Here is a 20835-nt window from a genome sequence, read left to right on the forward strand (position 1 = left end):
AGCATCCTGTTCTCCTCTCACAGCCCACGCTACCTACCCACCACACCACATCCTCTAGTGCCTCTTCACAAGACTTCGCCTCGTGCTTCTACTCCAATATCTCTAATATCCGTGAGCTCTTTAATATCTCTACCCCCTGTGTCCCTTCCCACTTGCTAACGTCTATCTCCCTCTTTACAGCTGTCTTCAACTTCCCACTCTGTGACACCAGTCTGCTCCCCACTTTGGCTGCCGAATTCTGGCCTAATCGAAGCCGGTGGCAGGCCATATCTGTGGGCACCATTTCCGAGATGGAGAAAGGAAACCCAGATTCTCTCACAGAACCAAAATTAAAGCAGCAATCATCAGTTGTAATATTTAAAAATATGTCCCATTAACATGTCTTCAGTGAAGGAGATAATGCATAATGATCATGATCATGCCATCACAAGGAAATGTATTCTTAGGGGGGTAGTATGAAAAAGTGAATGTTTCACTGAACAGATGATGGACAACAAAGAAAGGATCAAGATAAAAAATGGTAGCTATGCAAACGGTGATTGTCTGGAAAGGCAGGGTTACTCCTTTTCTAACCAGTGTTCACCCTACTGCAGAATTCAATCTCTCATATCAAAAGGTACAGTAAAGAGAAGATGGCACGAGAGGAAGGAAAACCTTTGCTGAGATAAGAAAACATTAGAAATGGCAGGGAATGGCATTAAACCATGAATATCAGGCAAAAGAGCATGATAAATATTTGATAATGAATTATTTAATGCCAATAGAAACAATATATGAGAAGAAAACCAGGCAAGACTGTCAGTATGATGTATGGGTCACACTCTGAAACATGGAAGTGGTAATGCGCAGGTTTGGGATTATTTTGCTGATCCACAAGCAAGGGATCCATTCAGTTGTTCCATTTCTCAATGTCACTTGCCATCCTCAGGAAGGTATGAAGGTTTTTTTTTTTTTTCCTCAGGAAAACTATCCTAAATGGCCATGGAAGACATAAAATATAATTTGACAGACAATGTTATAATACATTTTACAAAATTAATTTGCATTTTAATGCCAGAAATAGCATTTGCATATGAGAAAGTTGAATCCAGATCAATACTTCATTCTGAACTATCCTTCTTTTCTTTGTATTTAATATACTGTAGTGAATTGTTACAGACAGAGCGCAACACAAATAATGAAGAAGAATGAGGCTTCATTTAAATAAGCTATGTCATATTTAATAATTAAACCCACCTGCAGGGTAATTATTTTGTACTGGGAAGGATTAAAGTTTTCAGACCATGGTTGGGGAGTTCATTCATTTCTTAACATTAAAAAGGCAGAAATAAGGTGATGAACAGGCAACCAGGGCTGCTCTCTTCTTCCAGCAAAGAATTTCTCAAAGAGAACAGTACTGGAATAAGACAAAACCCCACCGCTGCTAGAGCCTCGGATCAAGTGAAAGAATGTGCCTGGCAATGAGGGAAATTCATTTTTAGAGTACAATGCTGTCTCAATCACTTACTCATGTGTGAAATTACCCAGGGGGAGATATAAGCTTGCCAACTAACTATTACTGCCCTTAGATTTGATCAAGCGAATCGATCACAATGAGAAATGAATTATTCTGAGGGACAGAAGGCCTTATTAAAGGCGGACAACGCAAACACTGCAGCTCTGAGCAGGGTGCTGGCACAGCTGGCAACAGGCATCCTGAGACAGGAAAGAAGGGGCGCCCTCTGCCAACACTTTTAAATAAAGGCCAGCGAAGGGTCTGTGCAATCTCAGGCATTCAACAGAATTCCTTCCCTGAAGAAGCCTGTCATATTCCCAGTTGCACACCGATGGTTTCATTGTATTTATGATGGAGCGGGTAGCCTAGGGAGTCAAGTACAAATGAAAACAATGGGGGGTGTTCTTTTGATGCAGTAATTCATTCATGGTCCTGTGCAATAGTGAGCTTTCATGCTTAAATGTTAAATCAAGACAGCATGAAAAATAAAACAAAAGACTATGCCTGACTGCTCTGATTGTATTTAATCATCATAGTAAAAGTCTGACTAACATTTTTATAATGCCACAGTATTATTGTGACCTGTCAGTGCATCAGTGCACTCTGATAAATGTCTTGCATGTTCTGACATAGGACATGGACTACTACTGACACCCCCCAAAGCAGAGACGTGTGCACACTACTACTGTCTATATGGAAATCTAATTTCTGTATTTTCTCAGATCACTAAAAAGTTAAGAAAGGTAAAGGATCTTTTCCAATTTGACAGCAGTGTACAAGATTAAATTGGATGATTAATTACTGCAATTAAGGTAAAGTGAAATCTGCTTAGCATTTCCATGTTTCACTTTGGCAATCTTGTACAAAGTTCTGTGTTTGTTTACATTTATGTAGCTGATACAGGATAAGGAGACAAAGGACATATAGCACATCAAAAAGATTTACAAGGCTAATATTCCAAACCAGGTGTGGGCTCAAAATCAATCACAGAATTAAAAAAAGCAGCAAACATGCTCAACTGCATTTCATACATGTATAATTGCACACATATATATATGACGTTTCAATAATAACAGAAGTGTCTTAATGAGGGAAGAGGTTACCTTGGGCATCTGGGAAAGACATATTGGACTGCCTGCACAGCCCAACATTTCAACGCAACTGTTGTTTGCCAATAACAGCTTCTCAGACTGACTTCTGATCATGCAGCTGCCACACTAAGTGTATACAACGTTTTTCTGACTTGCTTTATATACATCATTTCATATGCAGCGGCTTGCAATCCTGGTGCATCAAAACCAGCATTTACATTATAAATGTTTGTTCAAAGGGCTTTGGATAACAAATTACACTAAACATTGCCTTTCTGTCTGAAGTGGTCTGACTTCCACAATATATTGTCCACTGAGAAGACCAACTAATCCATTCAGTATATCCTGCATAAACTTATTTGAAGAAAAAAATAAAACTAAAAAGTCTATTTGTCTTCTAATTGCTGTATAGATTTGTGAAGGCGAAATCAAGTACAAATATGGGCAGAATCTAAATGAAGTGCACTGATGTACCCTTAAGCATAACTAGACCTACACTGAACAAAGATCTTTGTTAATGTGCAGAGCAAGTGACGTGATAAAATACACCCAAAACAAAAAAAAAGCCTTCTCTGAATAATCAGAAATATATTACTGTAGGCTAAAAACAAGAGATTGAAAATGTTTCACTACTTTAACAAATCAGTCAGTTTTGTAATTACATTTACAAAAATAATGTTATCCAGAGGCATATTGGCTCTTAACATAACATAACCTATTTAATTTGTTCAAAAGCCTGGAGATATTTTGTGCATGCTAGTGGTGGATCTGGCATACTGCCCTCAGTATTTCAGATCCAATGCCTTTTTAGTTTTGTTTTTTCACTTCAAGGTTTTTGTATCCACAGAGAGACTGATTAAGATTTGGGTACAATATTTGGTTTGCAATGAAAAAGTACTGTAAATAAATTCAGTATTTTGAGAACATATTTTTTTGTAAAGCTAATCAATCTTATTTCATAGGCAATAGCAGCAAAAACACATGCCCACAACTGAATATTATCCAAGTCCCTTTGAATAGCCTGTGCTGCCGAGAGGGACTGAATATTCAGTTGTGGGCCGACACCTGGCAGAAGAAATTCAATGTGGACAAGTGCAAGGTATTACATGCAGGTAACAAAAATTTCCACTATAATTACACTATGGGAGGAACAGAACTAGATGGAGTAACGCATGAGAAAGACCTAGGAGTCTATGTGGACTCCTCACTTTCTCCATCCAAACAATGTGGGGAAGCAATAAAAAAGGCAAACAGGATGTTAGGGTATATTGTCAAAAGTGTAGAATTGAGAACAAGGGCAGTAATGTTCAGACTGTACAATGCACTAGTTAGAGCTCATCTGGATACTGTGTGCAGTTCTGGGCTCCACACTTCAAGAAAGATATCGCTGCTCTAGAGGCAGTTCAGAGGAGAGCAACCAGACTTATTCCAGGTCTGAAGGGAATGTCCTACTGAGAGACTGAGGGAACTGAACCTTTTCACCCTGGAACAAAGGAGACTACGTGGGGACTTGATTCAAGTCTTCAAAATCATGAAAGGCATCGACCACATCAAACCAGAGGAGCTTTTCCAGATCAGCAGGGACACACGCACCCGGGGACAAAAATGGAAATTGGGCTTCAAGGCATTCAAGACAGAAAACAGGAGACACTTCTTCACACAGAGAGTTGTCACAATCTGGAACAAACTCCCCAGCGATGTGGTTGAAGCTGAAAATTTGGGAACATCTAAAAATAGACTGGATAGGATCCTTGAATCACTCAGTTATTAATGGACATGATGGGTGGAATGGCCTCCTCTCGTTTGTAAACTTTTTTATGTTCTTATTCACATTACATGCATACAGTTAATAAATATTTGGACAGTGACACAAATGTCATCATTTTGGCTCTGTATGCCACGACAATGGATTTGAAAGGAAACCATTAAGATGTGATTTAAGTGTAGACTTTCATCTTTAATTTGAGGGTAGTTACATCCAAATTGGGTGAACGGTGTAGGAATTACACACATTTTTATATGTGGTCTCCCCAATCCAATTTTAAGGGCTCAAAAGTAATTGGACAAACTAACATAATCATGAATTCAATTGTGAGTTTCAAAACTTGGTTGCAAATCATTTGTAGTCAATGACTGCCTGAAGTCTGGAACCCATAGACATCACCAGATGCTGGGTTTCTTCCCTGGTGATGCTCTGCCAGGCCTGCACTGCAGCTGTCTTTAGTTCCTGCTTGTTCTTGGGGCGTTTTGTTTTGTTTTAAATCAAATGTTTTCTAATGTTCTTCAGGTCTTTTTAGACCATCATCTCACAGAGGCTTGGCAAGGATGTCAAGGTTCAAAATAAAATGTTTTTGAGTGCATGTATTGTCCAGTGCTAACATTTTGAAAATATTTATTTATTTTAACATCATTCTTAAATAAATTTAATTAAACTACATGGCTTTCTACTGCTACCACTAGTACTATTAGCACTACTGCAACGGTTTGGGAGTTCTTTTTCATGTATTTAATTTACAGTATGGCTATCGTGGAGCTCTGAATGTATTCTGTTTGTTCAGTTCATACAAATAATAAAGAGGAGAAGTAATTACAGAATAATAAAAGTTAAACTGCTAGAGCAATTCCCCATAAAAAAGGCTACTAATTGGAATTAAATAGTACATATTCAAATACACTGACTGCATTCACATTATATCACAGTACCGTCATCAGTAATGACCACATTCCATCTCTAGCTAAACAACAAAAAACACATTTAAAGGAATCTTTGCCTCCTAGACCATATTTTCCAAAGATGAAATGCTTCTTCTTTTCAATAATCCAAGCAACACATTTCTAGACCCTTCACTGGATGACATTTATCATATAAAAAGCTTTGCTGCTCTGGACTGCAAAACCAGGACTGAGGTCTGTAGGAATTCTACTTAATTACTTCACAAGCTACGATTCAGGAGGTATATTGGAAAAGCCATATGCAACGTTTATGGCTGTTGTCAGTTTGACGTCACTTTAGAACTAGCTTTGAAGGAAGCACCATTATGTACAGTACATAGTGTTTTTTGGTTGCAGTTTTGGACTTGGATCTTTGAAAGCAACGTGGCAGGAATGTGCAATAGCCTGTTACAATTCTGTGATATACACAGCAGGGTTCACCGATTAATATTTAATATATTTCCCATTGTTCAGTGTACCTGACTGGGCATCTGAGCATTTTTTTTTATAACCTATACAGTAAATGCATAAGAAGTATTCTGCAAATGGAAACTTGTGCGTTCATGCAGCAATCTGCCTGACATGAATTAATATATCACAATGCCATGCTTTTGAATTGCATTTTCAATCTCCATGCTGTCTGGAAAGAGAAACATGAAAGTGCTCTGAAGCCGACATAATTCAGTGACAAGTCTTGTCATGCCTTTTGAGTAATGGAACTGCCAAAGATGTTTAGTGGAAGTTTAGTATAAAGTGAGGGAATACCTTCAACAAGTGGCCTCAAGGACTGATTTACTTGTGATACTGTGTACACTGCCTTACCAATTCTGAAACTACCCTCACCAAGCAATGCAGAGTGGACCAACTCTAACCCATTTGCCAATATTGATAAAACCTCAAAGCCATGCTTAAGGTAGCACCCCTTTTCAAAAGATGAACACCATGCATCCATAACCCCTGAAGCATTTATTATACAGCTGCCAACTTCAATAGCACTCTTCAAGTTTAACCCTCCTGTTATGTTCAACTGTAAGGAACAGCAATAATGTTCCTGGGTCAAATTGACCCGGTGGATGTTTAACCATCCGAAAGTAGATCAAAAAATATTTTTCTCCATAAACATTATCTTTAGCTCAATTAATATCAATTTAAACAATATTTAGTGTAAATCAAGTTTTCACCCCTTACAGATCATGGTTTACTTATGATAAGTCACTCATTTTTCATTAAAAAATTATTTTCAAACAGTTTTTTCTGTACATTGGCAAAAACTAGACATTCAACACATTTGTTTTATTTATTCTTATTTTATTTTGACTTGGACATGGCTTTGAAGGCCTAAAGGGGCAGCAACCTCTGAATGCCACCAGCCTTTCATCCACTGTGACATTAGGACCTGGGTTGTAGAGTAGTGGCAGCCACTCTACCCACTTGTCCCACACTGTCCTAATAGATGCCAGCTTATCTCTCTCCTTTCTGCCAGCTCTTGTCTCCCGATTATCAAACCCGATGACCCTTGAGAAAATATGAAAGGTCTCCAAAGACATGGTGGCTCGGAATATGGCCCTGCCTGTCCCTGCATCCCACAGGCTGGCTGTCGATTAGTCTTTGGACTTATAAACCCCAGCCAGGATGAGAAGCCCCAAATAAGCATGTAAATGGGTTTCGTCCAGTTCTCTCATCTCCTGCCCCAAAATACGCCTCCCTTCTAAATTAGTCATTTCTAGAACAATTTTTTTAAATGAATCAGGAATGAGCAGCTCAAAAGCAGACTTTATATCTGTGACAGGAGTCACTGGCATCTTAGTGGGCCCTGGCACTGCCTTTATTATGTTTGCAGCTGATATTGTTCCCTGACGCATGTTTGGGGATGAGGACCATTCTTTTGGCCATTTTTTTATATGAATGTCTCTCTTGGAGTTGATGGCTGTGGGACAATACCCTCATCATCTGACAATTTATCATCATGATCAGAATTGATCTCAAGATCGTCTGTTCCAGAGCATCCTGGACCATCATTATTCTGCTCATATTGCTCATCTTTTCAACCTCTGAGAGAGCACAGATGCATAATGTTGGTAGGACTACATGTAAGGACCCTTTTATATTTGTTACCCATCCTCCCTGAGTGTGGGCAGAGTTTTCCCGTGCAAAATAAAAGGTTCCTGTCGTAGAATGTGCGGGAAGGGGTGTAGTTGGGGTCCAGGAACAAATTCTCTGGGCGTGTGTGTGTGTGTGTGTGTGTGTGTGTGGGGGGGGGGGGGGGCGGTTGGGGTTGGGAGGGATTAGGCAATCACATTGTGTCTCATATTTGGAAAGAAAACAAATCAATTCGTTTTTTTAAACTTTGGGTAGGTCCTGACCACTGCAGACCGGGAACACCCCACAAGAGCTGCAGTTTTGGAGATGCTCTGACCCAGTCGTCTAGCCATCACAATTTGGCCCTTGTCAAAGTCGCTCAGATCCTTATGCTTGCCTATTTTTCCTGCTTCTAACACATCAACTTTGAGGACAAAATGGTATGGTATTTGACCAAACTAAATAAAACAGAATTTTACTTCTCAGTTAAAGCCAGTTCAGGAGTCAATCAGGCTCTAGAAATCAGTTAATTGCATTATTTGATGTGAGTGTGTTGTCAGGTGCAGATGCATTATTTTCAGTTTTTTTCCTGAGTGATGTAAAAAGGAAACCATCTTTAACCATCTCTGGTCAGCAGCCAACACAACTCCAGCAGAGATTGCCATGAGGTTTCATAAATTCTCCATAAAACATGGTAGTTTACCCCTATTACTGCAAGGAACAGTTCATGGGGATGAAGCTCGGTGCTTCTGGAACAGCTGCAGCAATGTGTGAGAAACAATGTGTCCAAATTACACACAGGACCCTTTGACGAAACTCTTACCTTATACTGGAACAGGAACAGGCCGCAGAAGAGGCTGTAGAGGTCGGCCGTCAAGAGGGACAGGTTGACAGCTGTGGCACTAGTTCGTTTGATGACCACTGGCATGAAGCTGTACAGACCAAACATACAGGCACTGAATCCAATGTACAACAGGCCTGCAGGGGGACACAATAAAAGATAGCAGTTGTTAAAGTCTGGTACATTCTGAACAAAGCAAGAACACAAAGCCTCACACTCCGTCTCTCAGTTGTAGCAGCTCCTAGAAGCTGGAGACTGAACTAAGCTTTCCAAGCAGGAGTCTGAGGCCCACTGTGAGGGCAGGAGCTGTCCAATGAAATCACCCGCGACTGGCTTCTTTGTGAGCTGAATGTAAAATGTCCATATTGTAGGACATGGATATGCATTTATATTGACCAAATAAAATGTCTTGGACTAGCAAATTTTATTTAAATCTCTTTTCACCGCAGTTCTTATACCTACTTATTCAAACAGGGCCTTCCCTCCAGACATATTCAGACAACCTTCAGCACCCCCATTCTTCCCTATCTGCCATAGTTTTCATAGTAAAGATATAGCACTTTTCTCTCATTCCGCATGCTTTAGATGAAACTATGACTTTGCTTATAGCCTTTCAATTATGCTTATGGCCATTTTGACATTCATTCTGACCCACTTACACTACTGCTGCAAAATGGCCTTTTTCTTTCCAGTTGTAAGCTGGTGTTTCATTAGTTGCACCTAACTGACCTTTTAGCTGAACAATATGGAGGAGGAAGTGCTTGAATACAAAATGCTATGGTTTCTTAGCAATTGGCTGGAAATGTACAGCACTGAACCATAGTAGAGTAAGATAACAAGAACAAGGTGCCATATAATAACTGTCAATAGCAGGTGCAACACAGTAAGGATTTGAAGGTAAAGGGGCTAATTTGTGTGATGACTCAGATCAGTGACTCAGCAGAACCTGGAAATGCACACTCTTCTCTTCATGAGCTACTAAAATGCACCAGCAATGTTAATTATAGCCAGATGGATAAAGGTTCCTATCCCCAGTATTTAGCCAGCATCAATAACTTACAGTTTACAGGGAGCTACAGTACATGTATAAACAAAATCATCTCACAAATGGACCCATCAGCCTTGCATTCCAGACTGATAAATGTAAAACACAAATTTATTACAGTCCCAGGTAGAAAGACACAAAGTAAATACATGAGATAGACAATGGATCACTACGGACTGTGGTGTTGACTGAAGATGTGACATAAATATGAATCTCTTCTAAATGCTATGTCTATACCTACTTTCCAAAAGCTTTGCCAGTAATTGCCATGTTATGAAGTGACACATGAGAACCTGAATTTAAAGAGGAATAAAGTTGTATGTATTCCTCCAATGTATTCTATAAATGTATATTCTTTCCATAAGATCTTCAAAAACATACTTGGTATGTCCTGCAGCCCACTTGAAAATACTTATTCGAATTGGTTTGGGTCCTTTAAAATAAAGTAGAGATCTGTATCCCTCCTGAATGCAACTGAAGGCCATATTTCCCCCTTCAGCAGAAGCATTAATAATGAACATGTGGAAATAATGGAAACTGCAATATTTAAAGAGAAAATGAATGGAGATTAGCACCACCTCTGTCAGACTCACTAGAGGAAAGGTGCAAATCTGAGGCCTGTCATAAATCTCATGAAATTGCAGTTGATTATACTATTTCTACTTAAATATGCATTAGGCTTCTGACCTGTTTTGGATTTCTATAAAAGGCTAAATGGGCACAACAGGTTATCAAGTGACAAGCTATATCTCATCGTACAGCAAGGAGCATGTATTTGTTTAAGTGCTTATAGGGATTATTACAATCATTTAAAATTGATTTGAACATGGTTTTGTAGGATAAACACATTAATACATTTGATCTTGGCTACTTTCTACTGAATACCTTTTTACACCTCTCAGGTCAGCAGGGATTGTGAAACATGACTAAGAAATGGTTCACCCTCACTAGACTGACTTTTCAGAACTACTTGAACAAAAGATAATGGAATAATTTACAAGTTAACCATTACAGTATGCAGTATGTAGCGAAATAGTTGCAATAAGTAGATATGGAGAACCGAAGAGGCATTACAGATTCACAGCAGTGGCCTGGAAGGAACTGCAGTGTAAAAATCAAGGACAGACTAAGATGATCAAGAGTATACCATTTCTAATTAATTTCTAGTCAAAGCCCTTTCCAAACAGAGACAGATTTTACAGCAGCCACAGGTCCAGCTGCCAGCCTCAGCACCGACAGACCCAAAGCCCTCTGTGCCACATTTCTGCATCTCACTGTAAGGGCTGATGTTACACTTGGTTAATATATGTGTGTGTGGATTTTTAAATCATACACAAAATGATCACAAAGCACATAACAGATGGTGTTGTTGGCAAGAAAAAAATAACTAATGTAAATTCATGTATAGTATATATTCATTATTATTAGGAGCACTATAAATAACGTGTATTTAAGTTAAAAAAATATATATAGAAGTCAAAGTGAATTTACATTTTAAATTAGTAGAAGGAAACCTCAATAAAGATTTTCTAATCTGATCTTTTGTTGTGTCTGCAGTACTTTCAGCAAGAGCAAGCAACCAGAGCCTCCTACAGGAAAAGCATGTGTTTACATTTAAAAATATTTTTTAAATAAACTGCCCTCCAGAGTGAGAATGCTGGAAAAATATTGGTGTTATATTCAATCATTTGGGGATGCTCAAAAGTAAGCAAAGGTATTTAATATGTTGTGGGTAGGTTTATATGAACCCTTTAAGCAAGCTGTCTTGAGGCACTTAACGGAAGGCGTTATGTCTTATTTAAATTACTTTATAAATCTGGCTAGAGATCACATAAAAGAGGCTCTTTCGTGGTAGACAACTGATTCTAAACAGAACTGCGTTTCCTCAGGCTGGGGTTTAATGGTATTAGTGATTCTGGTAACAACATTAGTACAGATTAACAGTCTATGAATATTCAGCAAAAAGCTATACAAATTATAAGCACAGTAATCATAGCTGCTCGGCTGTAATGGTTTCAGACATGTTAAGTACTTTATTTGCATCACTTCTTGTCCTCTGGGGACCGTGTGAATTTGTTAGGTTTTAAAAATGCAAGTCAAATCAGGACACATGTAATCTGGACACAGGAACATGTGGACAATGGATACATGTGCAATTCTGAGGTCTACAGCACATATAGCTATAAACATAATTTGAGTATCACTGTTTCCCTAAAGCAGGCCATATAAAGTGACCAAATCTGTATACCTCTACTAGGGGGTAGGGATTGTTGCATGAAAAAGTAATTTTTAGCAGTGACTGCATCAGAGTTGATGGTGGTAACAAATTACCCATCACGGGAATGACAAATTCAGCCAGAGAGAAATGTGATATTCCTGGTACTGTTTGGATACCTGCACACAGATAACATCATCAGGTATTGTCAATTGTGGTCATCCAGAATAAGATCAACCCCCTATATAACCCATGGGTTCTGAATTGCAGCATGCCTGCAGGTACATACTGTGATACTTAAAAAAAACTGTGGAAGAGTACTCATCATGTCCTGCTCAGATCCTAAATGCCACAGAATACTCCTGGGATGAACTGGAATGGCACTAATGAGACACTATTCTCTGGTTGCACTGGAAACTGCCCACCTTTCTATCAAAAAGCCTGCAGGTAGGGCTGGGACTGCACCCCATTAGATACACTGTGGCCATTGCTTTGGATTTTCTCAGATAGCCCCAAGACATAGTTACATAGTGTGCATTATGGCAGAATGCATTAGCCATTTGTCCCGATTCATCACACTAGCACCACATGGACATGTTAATCACAGCCACTGATCTGACTACTTTCTGCATATGCAGTTTTGGTACAATAAAACTGCTTCACGTTGCCTTGGCATTTTCATTTTTTTGGTGCAGGAAGAATATGCTCGCTTGTCATATAATCGTTTCAGTGATTTGAGATTAAGCTTCTGGTAACCAATGGATACTAAACAGTCCCTCGGAGAAGAGGCGACAGGGCTGCTGGGGACTGTGCACTGCTGCTGCTCCGTGGCAAGGAAATTATTATCACACCTAATCAGCCCACAAGAAGGAGCATTTCAGTTCTCACATTCAGAAATGAGCCGAAAAATGCCTGCAGCATGATTCGCGCTTTGTTTTCTTAGCTGACATGTGCCCAGGGTCTGTGTGGATTTGTGGTCTAAACCTCCAATGGCTTAACTATATTTTTAATCACTAGAAAAGACATAATGCTAAAGATGTAAATAAATGTTCAAAGCAATTCATGTAAGAATAAACAGTGCCCTTCTTAACATGTATGATTATATCTTTCCAGGTCTTGCCCTGAATTGTTTCTTTCCATTGCTCTCTGGAAGTAACCACATGGTTTCCTGTTCTCAGGAATATGTTTTATTGCATTGTGAATAAGAACATGTTTCAGAGAAAGCAGGTATTGATTGGAGGTCCATTACAAAATCAATAGCAGTTAAGTATTAAAATATACGTTTCTTTAATTTGTTTTCCACTGAAATATCCCAAGACAGCTGCTGCAGCGCTAATGTCAAACAAGTTGCAGCAATGGAGCATGTTTGCACTGAATTGGAGAATTAAAATTTGTTTTAGCTTTAAAATACCAATAAACGTCAGGAGACTAACATGGTGTTTTAATTATGGATTAAGCACATGTCGGCCCTCACAGAATTGAACTAATTTAAACTAATGTGTGTGTGGTCAGTGCTATTCATAACTCAACCAATTATCTTTTTCCAATAGTGAGGTCTGATTTTTTATGAACTGGGTCACATGACACTCCTCTCTTCAGCACTTGGTATAGAGTCTGAAGACACCAACAGAATAATTCTCCTGTTTTATGTGACCTTGACATTCAATCTCAGCCTTCCTTCAGTGGTACTGCTTAGTCTTTATAATACACAAAAAAGGCTAAATTCTTGTCAGTATTTTTTTATACTTGTGAGACTATATTTTAGAAAAGCAATGACACAAGAGAATGATCCCATTGAATCAGAATCACACAGTATGTTAGTGCGGGCTGAAAACATTAATTTTCACAGAGTGATGCAATACAAGGGTTTGGCAATGCAAGAGTATTCTGACAAAAACCCGACTAATTAAATCTGAGCAGGCTCTAGATAGCGACATCAATTAAAATGCTGGCCACATTCTGATTAAAAAATAACATTTAAAAATGTATGAATGTTTTAACTCTGTCCCAGTCGAGTTGCCAAAGTGCTAACCTTACCACATCAGATGTCTTTAAGAATGCGTGGGAATTTCACTTTGATTTGCAGGTAAACACACCAGTGGAATTAAGAAGAGACTGTTTTCTACACCTTGCCAGTGTTAAAGAATTCTGATCTCTAAGATAACTGGGGCAATTCATTTCAGATATCCATTGATTTCCTCAGCAGAACTGCTGCCCTTCATGTCAGTTAATTTGCAGAATGATCTTCTTCTGACACTACTCTGTGACTAACTAATGGTGCTGGAAACTAAAACAGCAGGGGTGGTATGGGAAGCGGGCATGGTTATAAGGCAATCAATTCCAGCAGGTACTGGGCAGACAGCTTCTTGCTTTTATTTTCCATTTGCACATTTCTAACCAGCGTGCTATAATAATGTAAATCATCTTCTCACCTATTTGCCAGTCCCATGGTACCTTTAACAGTTCCTTGTGTTCCATTATAGCTCTGTAATGGAGAAAGAAAATGAACATCAGGCACCGGATAGCAGGCCAGGCTGGGATAACATCAGAAAGCAAAAGAAAAAGGCTCATGAGCTTCTTTGCCACCCCTAGCCTGGCTTTCCCCAAGCAGACCACATTCACAATAAGCACAGTAATAATGAAGAAAAGGCCCTGTCAGGACTACACATGCAATCTTCTAAGCCCCAGTGCAGTCCACAGGGAGTGTATTAATTGGATTACCCACATCCAAGAAAACACTCACATTCTCACACACAGAGCACTGAGTGGTTCTAGAGCACTTGGCAAGGCTCTTCATCAAGCCATATTAATCCACACAACCTCCATTTCAGTGCAGGCCAATAAGTGCCTGCCGGCTTGGATAACCTGCTGGCTGAACTGTGGGAGGCCAACGATGGCAGAGACACATGCTCCTGAAGAGCCCTGTCTCTGATCGCAGACCCCCCACTGAGCATACCTGTGATTGGGAGTCTGCCAGAATCATGCTCCTGTTCTGTTATAGTGAATGACATGACATATACATACATTATATACATGTGATACATACATATATACACACACAGTGCTCATAGAAAGTCCACACCCCCTTTCCAAATGTTCACCTTTTGTAATATTTAAAAAGAGATACACATCCTACCCTACAACTTCAAAGTCAAAGAATACTAGAAATGTCTAGAAAATCTATCAAAAATAAAAACCAAAATAGTTGGATAAATGTCCTCCCCCTCTTGAAGAAATCCTAAATTAGCTCAGGTGTAAGCAAATCACCTTCAGAATCACTCACCAAGATAAGTGGTCTCCATAAGTGTTAAATTGTAGTGATTCACATGATTACAGGATAAATTCAGCAGCATTTAATGCAAAGACTCAACTATGAGCACCTAGGAGCTTTCAAAAGAACTCTGGGACATGTTGAAGGGCACAGATCAGGTGATGGGTATAAAAATCATGGCCTTGAATATCCCTTCACATGTCAAGACAATTATTAAGTAGTGGGTACCACCTAGACCTTGGCTAAATCAGGCGGTCCCTCCAAACTGAATGACTGAGCATGAAGGAGACTAATCGGCGAAGCTACCAAGAGGCCAATGGCAAATTGCAATAGCTACAGGCTTTAATGGCCAAGACTGGTCAAAGTGTGCATATGAGAACAATATTCCAAGTACTCCATACATCTGGCTTGTATGGTACTCAAGAATGCCCACCTCGAATTCCATTTGAAATAGGACACAACTTCACCTTTCAGCATGACAGTGACCCAAAGCACACAGCCAAGCTAGACTGCAGTGGCTAAGGAACAAAAAGGTAAATGTCCTAGAGTGGTCCAATCAGAGCCCTGACCTAAATATGAACCAAAATCTGTCCATCAATGCTCCCCAAGGAATGTGACAGAGCTTAAACAGTTTTGTAAAGAAGAAGGGTCAAATACTGTAAAATCTAGGTGTGCAAAGACCTATCCCAACAGTTGCACAGCTGTAACTGCTGCCAAAAGGTGCTTCCACCAAGTATTAACTCAGGGGGCTGGAAACTTATCCAACTTTGACATTTAGAGCATATTTACAGAGTACTGTGCAAAAGTTTTAGGCAGGTGTGATTAAATGCTGTAAAGTAAGAATGCTTTCAAAAATAGACATTAATAGATTATATTTATAAATTAACTAAATGCTAAGTGAGTGAACAAAAGAAAAATACTTTTGCTGTATGTTTGGGGTCGTTGTCATGCTGAAGAATAAATTTGGGGCCAATCAGATGCCTCCCTGATGGTATTGCTTGATGGATAAGTTTCTGCCTGTACTTCTCAGCATTGAGAAGACCATTCATTCTGACCAAATCCCCAACTCCATTTGCAGAAATGAAGCCCCAAACTTACAAGGAACTTCCACCATGCTTCACTGTTGCCTGCAGACACTCATTTCGTGTACCGCTCTCCAGCCCTTCGGTGAACAAACTGCCGAATACAGCCAAAACTACTACTATAGCCGAATATTCCACATTTTGACTAATCAGTCCAGAGAACCTGCTGCCATTTTTCTGCACCCCAGTTCCTGTGTTTTCATGCATAGTTGAGTCACTTGGCCTTGTTGCCACGTTGGAGGTATGGCTTTTTGTCCGCAAGTCTTCCATGAAGTCCACTTCTGACCAGACTTCTCCGGACAGTAGATGGGTGTACCAGGGTCCCACTGTTTTCTGCCAATTCTGAGCTGATGGCACTGCTGGACCTCTTCCGATTGCGAAGGGAAGTAAGCATGATGTGTCTTTCATCTGCTGCAGTTTCCTTGGCTGACCACTGCATCTACGGTCCTCAACGTTGCCCGTTTCTTTGTGCTTCTTCAAAAGAGCTTGGACAGTACATCTGGAAACCCTCTTCTGCCTGGGAGAGACATTGCTGATGCAGTATAACTACCTTGTGTCTTGTTGCTGTATATACTTTATAATATACAGTATGTATGTATGTATATATATATATATATATATATATATATATATATATATATTACACACCGATCAGCCATAACATTATGACCACTGACAGGTGAAGTGAATAACACTGATAATCTTGTTATAATGGCACCTGTCAGTGGGTGGGATATATTAGGCAGCAAGTGAACATTTTGTCCTCAAAGTTGATGTGTTAGAAGCAGGAAAAATGGGCAAGCGTAAGGATCTGAGCGACTTTGGCAAGGGCCAAATTGTGATGGCTAGACGACTGGGTCAGATCATCTCCAAAACCGCAGCTCTTGTGGGGTGTTCCCGGTCTGCAGTGGTCAGTACCTATCAAAAGTGGTGCAAGGAAGGAAAAGCGGTGAACTGGCGACAGGGTCATGGGCGGCCAAGGCTCATTGATGCACGTGGGGAGCGAAGGCTGGCCCGTGTAGTCCAATCCAACAGACGAGCTACTGTAGCTCAAATTGCTGAAAAAGTTAATGCTGGTTCTGATAGAAAGGTGTCAGAACACACAGTGCATCGCAGTTTGTTGCGTATGGGGCTGTGTAGCCGCAGACCAGTCAGAAAAGCCGAAAGCGCCTACAATGGGCACGTGAGCATCAGAACTGGACCACGGATCAATGGAGGAAGGTGGCCTGGTCTGATGAATCACGAGTTCAAGGTGTTGACTTGGCCTCCAAATTCCCCAGATCTCAATCCAAATCGAGCATCTGTGGGATGTGCTGGACAAACAAGTCTGATCCATGGAGGCCCCACCTTGCAACTTACAGGACTAAAAGGATCTGCTGCTAACGTCTTGGTGCCAGATACCACAGCACACCTTCAGAGGTCTAGTGGAGTCCATGCCTCGACGGGACAGGGCTGTTTTGGTGGCAAAAGGGGGACCTACACAATATTAGGCAGGTGGTCATAATGTTATGGCTGATCGGTGTATGTATGTGTAATATATATATAATAATTATTTTTTCCCCCTTTAACAGTATGGAGAATGGTATGTAGATAAGTGGGAGAAAAAACCCACTGCCCAAACCATGTTGTCCCAGCTGTAAAGGTCCAACAAACCTCATATCCTTTAGAGAGATTGTGGAGAGTCTTAGCTGCTCACTTTGCACTTGTCCCAATGACCCACACCTACTTCAAAGCTCAACAAATTTAGATTTTTATATCTTTTATGAACCAAACTACAAACAAAGAAACAATCTATTGATTCAATTACACGCACATACAGTGCGTTTCCACTCTTTGTTTTCATCACTGGGAACAAGTGCAAAGTGCGTGGCCAAGTCTCTGGGACGACGTGGGTTGGGAGACACGACTACCTTTTTCAATAGACATTATCTTATATTGGTCAGCACCTTTGTAAATAAACAAGCATTGCAAGGCACAAACTATTTTTGGTTTTGTTTAAGAATATATATCCTTAATTTCAATTCAAGACAAAAAACAAAAACATCAAAACCTTACAAAACTGACATCAGAGCACAGATTTGGGCCCTGATACTGCATGCTGGCATGACTCTCAGAGCAAATCCCCAAGGTCACCATGGGCTCACTTCAGCTTCCCCTCCACGGCTCCCAGTCTCTTCCCTGATTTTGGGCTCTGAAAGGCTGCCAGATTCTGTCAGCTGCTACCCAGCACCAGCGGGTTACGAACCTCCTGCAGTTTGTGATGAGGCGATAAAGAGCCACAGGCAGAGAGCCAGGTGGTGGGAGAGAATAGCAGGAAGCCAAGATCCTCAGGCCTGGAGCCTCAAACCGATTCACTTCTCTGTTCAGTGGGAACGTGATAATCTAATGCTGTACTCCTCACTGGACCCTGCTCTGAAGATGGCTGCAAAGAAGGCAGCTTTAAAACTGTCTGAAGAATCTAAGGAACCTTTTAACTAAAACATCTAGAAGGTAATAAGCAAAGTAAATGAATTACTTGAGACTGGGTACAGAATTATTTTCTGTTTTTGTGAGTGCTATATATATATATATATATATATATATATATATATATATATATATATATATATATTAGTTTCAGAATCAATTTTGGTTTTTATTTTTTCTGTTGAAATGAAAACTGGGGCCAATATATACATTGGGTAAATTAGTCAATCAATTCTTTTTATTTATTTTTTATTTTTTGCAAAAGGTCCACTATGAAACTTTTATTCCAATTTTAAACATATGAATCACTGACATTTCAGTCAACATTCACACTAAGAGGTGACTTAAAAGTTATTACAATTGCACAATAAACCTCTGTGCCTATATATCTGTCAATTCAAATTGTGCTGACTCCGTTTCATTAATATATTGATTTGAATAGGTTATTTTAGTGCAATTTCTTTAAAAAAAAGCAAAAGCAAATGCACAATACAGTTTTAAAATGATACATTTCTAAAATGTATAAAAGGAGAAATAGTAGTCAAGCATTGTGTAATAGGAATGATATACAGAGAACCATCACTATTAAAAGAGGTACAGTTCAATTTACAGGAGTGAATGGAACCTTAAATTACTCTCCAAGAAAGATTAGTATGGCTCTACATCTCAAACAAATGCAGACTTTAGCCTTGGGGTTGCATTTCTCACCATTCTGAATATCTGAAAAAGAAGCAAATACTGAGGCAGCCTCTATTGTATCAATCTTTGTTCTTAATTTAAAATTTTAATTTCACGTAAATTATCCATTTACGGCTGTGAAAAGAAAGGGCTGGTTTACACAAGATTGCTATAATGGTGTTCAGTTCTTCATCTCTGAAACTAGAATAATCTTTCAGACAGTTCTTTGAACATACACATATATTTTCATATAATTGTTTTTAATAAATTGTAGCTTTTCCTGGGAGTCACAAATTACAAAAGACTGATGTTGTGTTTAATAAAACATATAAACTACAACACATTCATTCAAATAGGGCAGGATACAAGACTCTTGAAGAATTATTATTTGCAGTGTTTGAGCTCTCTGGAAGAAAATCATGAGATGCTTACAGTTGTATACCACTGAAGAAAGAGCCAAAGAGGCCGATCATTCCCAGAAACTCCACCCGGCTGAGGTTCTTCACGATGAACTCCTCGCACACGTTGGAGATGCCGTACAGCGTGGCTCCAGCCAGGACCAACAGGTCTCCCAGGAGCTTGTGATCTCCTAAATCCATAGAGGGAAGAACAACAGGAATTCAGCAACTACATCACAACAAGAACTCCTATCACAGAAAATTAACAACAGACAGAAAAGCAAATACAATTGTGCCCCACTGCCCAACTACTGAGAGCATATATATATTATATATATATATAATTTATTATATCATTTTATATTATATTATATATTTGGGCTTGATTCACTACACAAGTTTATTCAGGATAAATGTTTGCCCATTATTTTAATTCCCTTCAGAAATAACAATCTATTTAAGAACCAAGTATGCACAAATTCAGATATTAATGGAAGGTTCACACATCAATGCTGTACACATACATATTACTAAAAATACCTCCAGTCCAAACATTCACTCGAGCAGCATCTGAAATCTGTGGAAAAAGGTCTGCTGTGGCTCTATACTTCCTACAGATGTATTTGTATTTTATTGTTATAATAGGTCACATGCATTGGCATGAAAAATCAAGCTACATATGCATGAATATTGTTTTCTCCTATGTAATTACTTTGCATATTTATTATTCATTTCAACTGGTAGCTTGCTTCAATTTGTTTATGTAATGTGTTAGTTCTCCTGGCCCTCTCTACTAATTCAGCAAAAAGCATTTGGCTACTATGTAGCATTTACTACATATTAACAACTAACAGATTGCACAGTAGGAGGTTAAAAGATATACAATACAGCACAATATTAAATATATTGAACATTGAAAACAATTCTGTTTCTGTGTCCCAGCAGCAGTGTTAAACATTGAGAACATAGAACTCACAAACACCAGTTTCTGTGGTTGACTCAAAGAATTCTCAAAGAAGCACAGAAAGACACTGCATGGAGGTGATGACTTACCGAAGCCCTGCTGTCTCCCAACCAGTACATCAGCACCCACCATGCAGCCCATTCCCAGCAGGCACACTCCGACGCCAATGAAGTGAACGGCCTTGTACCTCACCAACAAGAAGAACCAGGACAGCAATAGCACCACTGGGATAACAAAACAGTCTAAAAGCTGCAAGACACAAATAGTTCATGATTAATAACCACTACCATTAGTGGCACCAGTCAGGACACTCATTTTTTATTAAAATAATAAAAATCTCTCTAAATGGTTGTACACAGCTGAGCTTTACGTTATACAATGGGTAGGCCACATATATGAACAAACAACCATAGTTTAGCACTAAAAATGGATGAGTCTGCTCCCTGTCCTGGTTCACAGCGGCAAGAGGAGTTTATTGCCAGTTTGAAAGAAACGTAA

The 20835-nt window shown here is 39.4% G+C and overlaps 1 protein-coding gene across 1 annotated transcript in view; it reads right to left on the minus strand.

The window, feature by feature from the left end:
* Positions 1-20835, minus strand: part of slc35f1 (solute carrier family 35 member F1) — a 98789-nt gene that overhangs the window by 12697 nt on the left and 65257 nt on the right. The window contains exons 4-7 of the mRNA XM_066707669.1: positions 20427-20586; positions 19408-19564; positions 13911-13963; positions 8201-8355 (exon numbers count right to left, since the gene is read on the minus strand). Coding sequence (XP_066563766.1) covers positions 8201-8355; positions 13911-13963; positions 19408-19564; positions 20427-20586 — 525 coding nt within the window. The remainder of the gene's footprint in view (positions 1-8200; positions 8356-13910; positions 13964-19407; positions 19565-20426; positions 20587-20835) is intronic.

The sequence above is a fragment of the Amia ocellicauda genome, chromosome 1 (assembly GCF_036373705.1).
Source record: "Amia ocellicauda isolate fAmiCal2 chromosome 1, fAmiCal2.hap1, whole genome shotgun sequence".
In the NCBI taxonomy this organism is placed as follows: domain Eukaryota; kingdom Metazoa; phylum Chordata; class Actinopteri; order Amiiformes; family Amiidae; genus Amia; species Amia ocellicauda.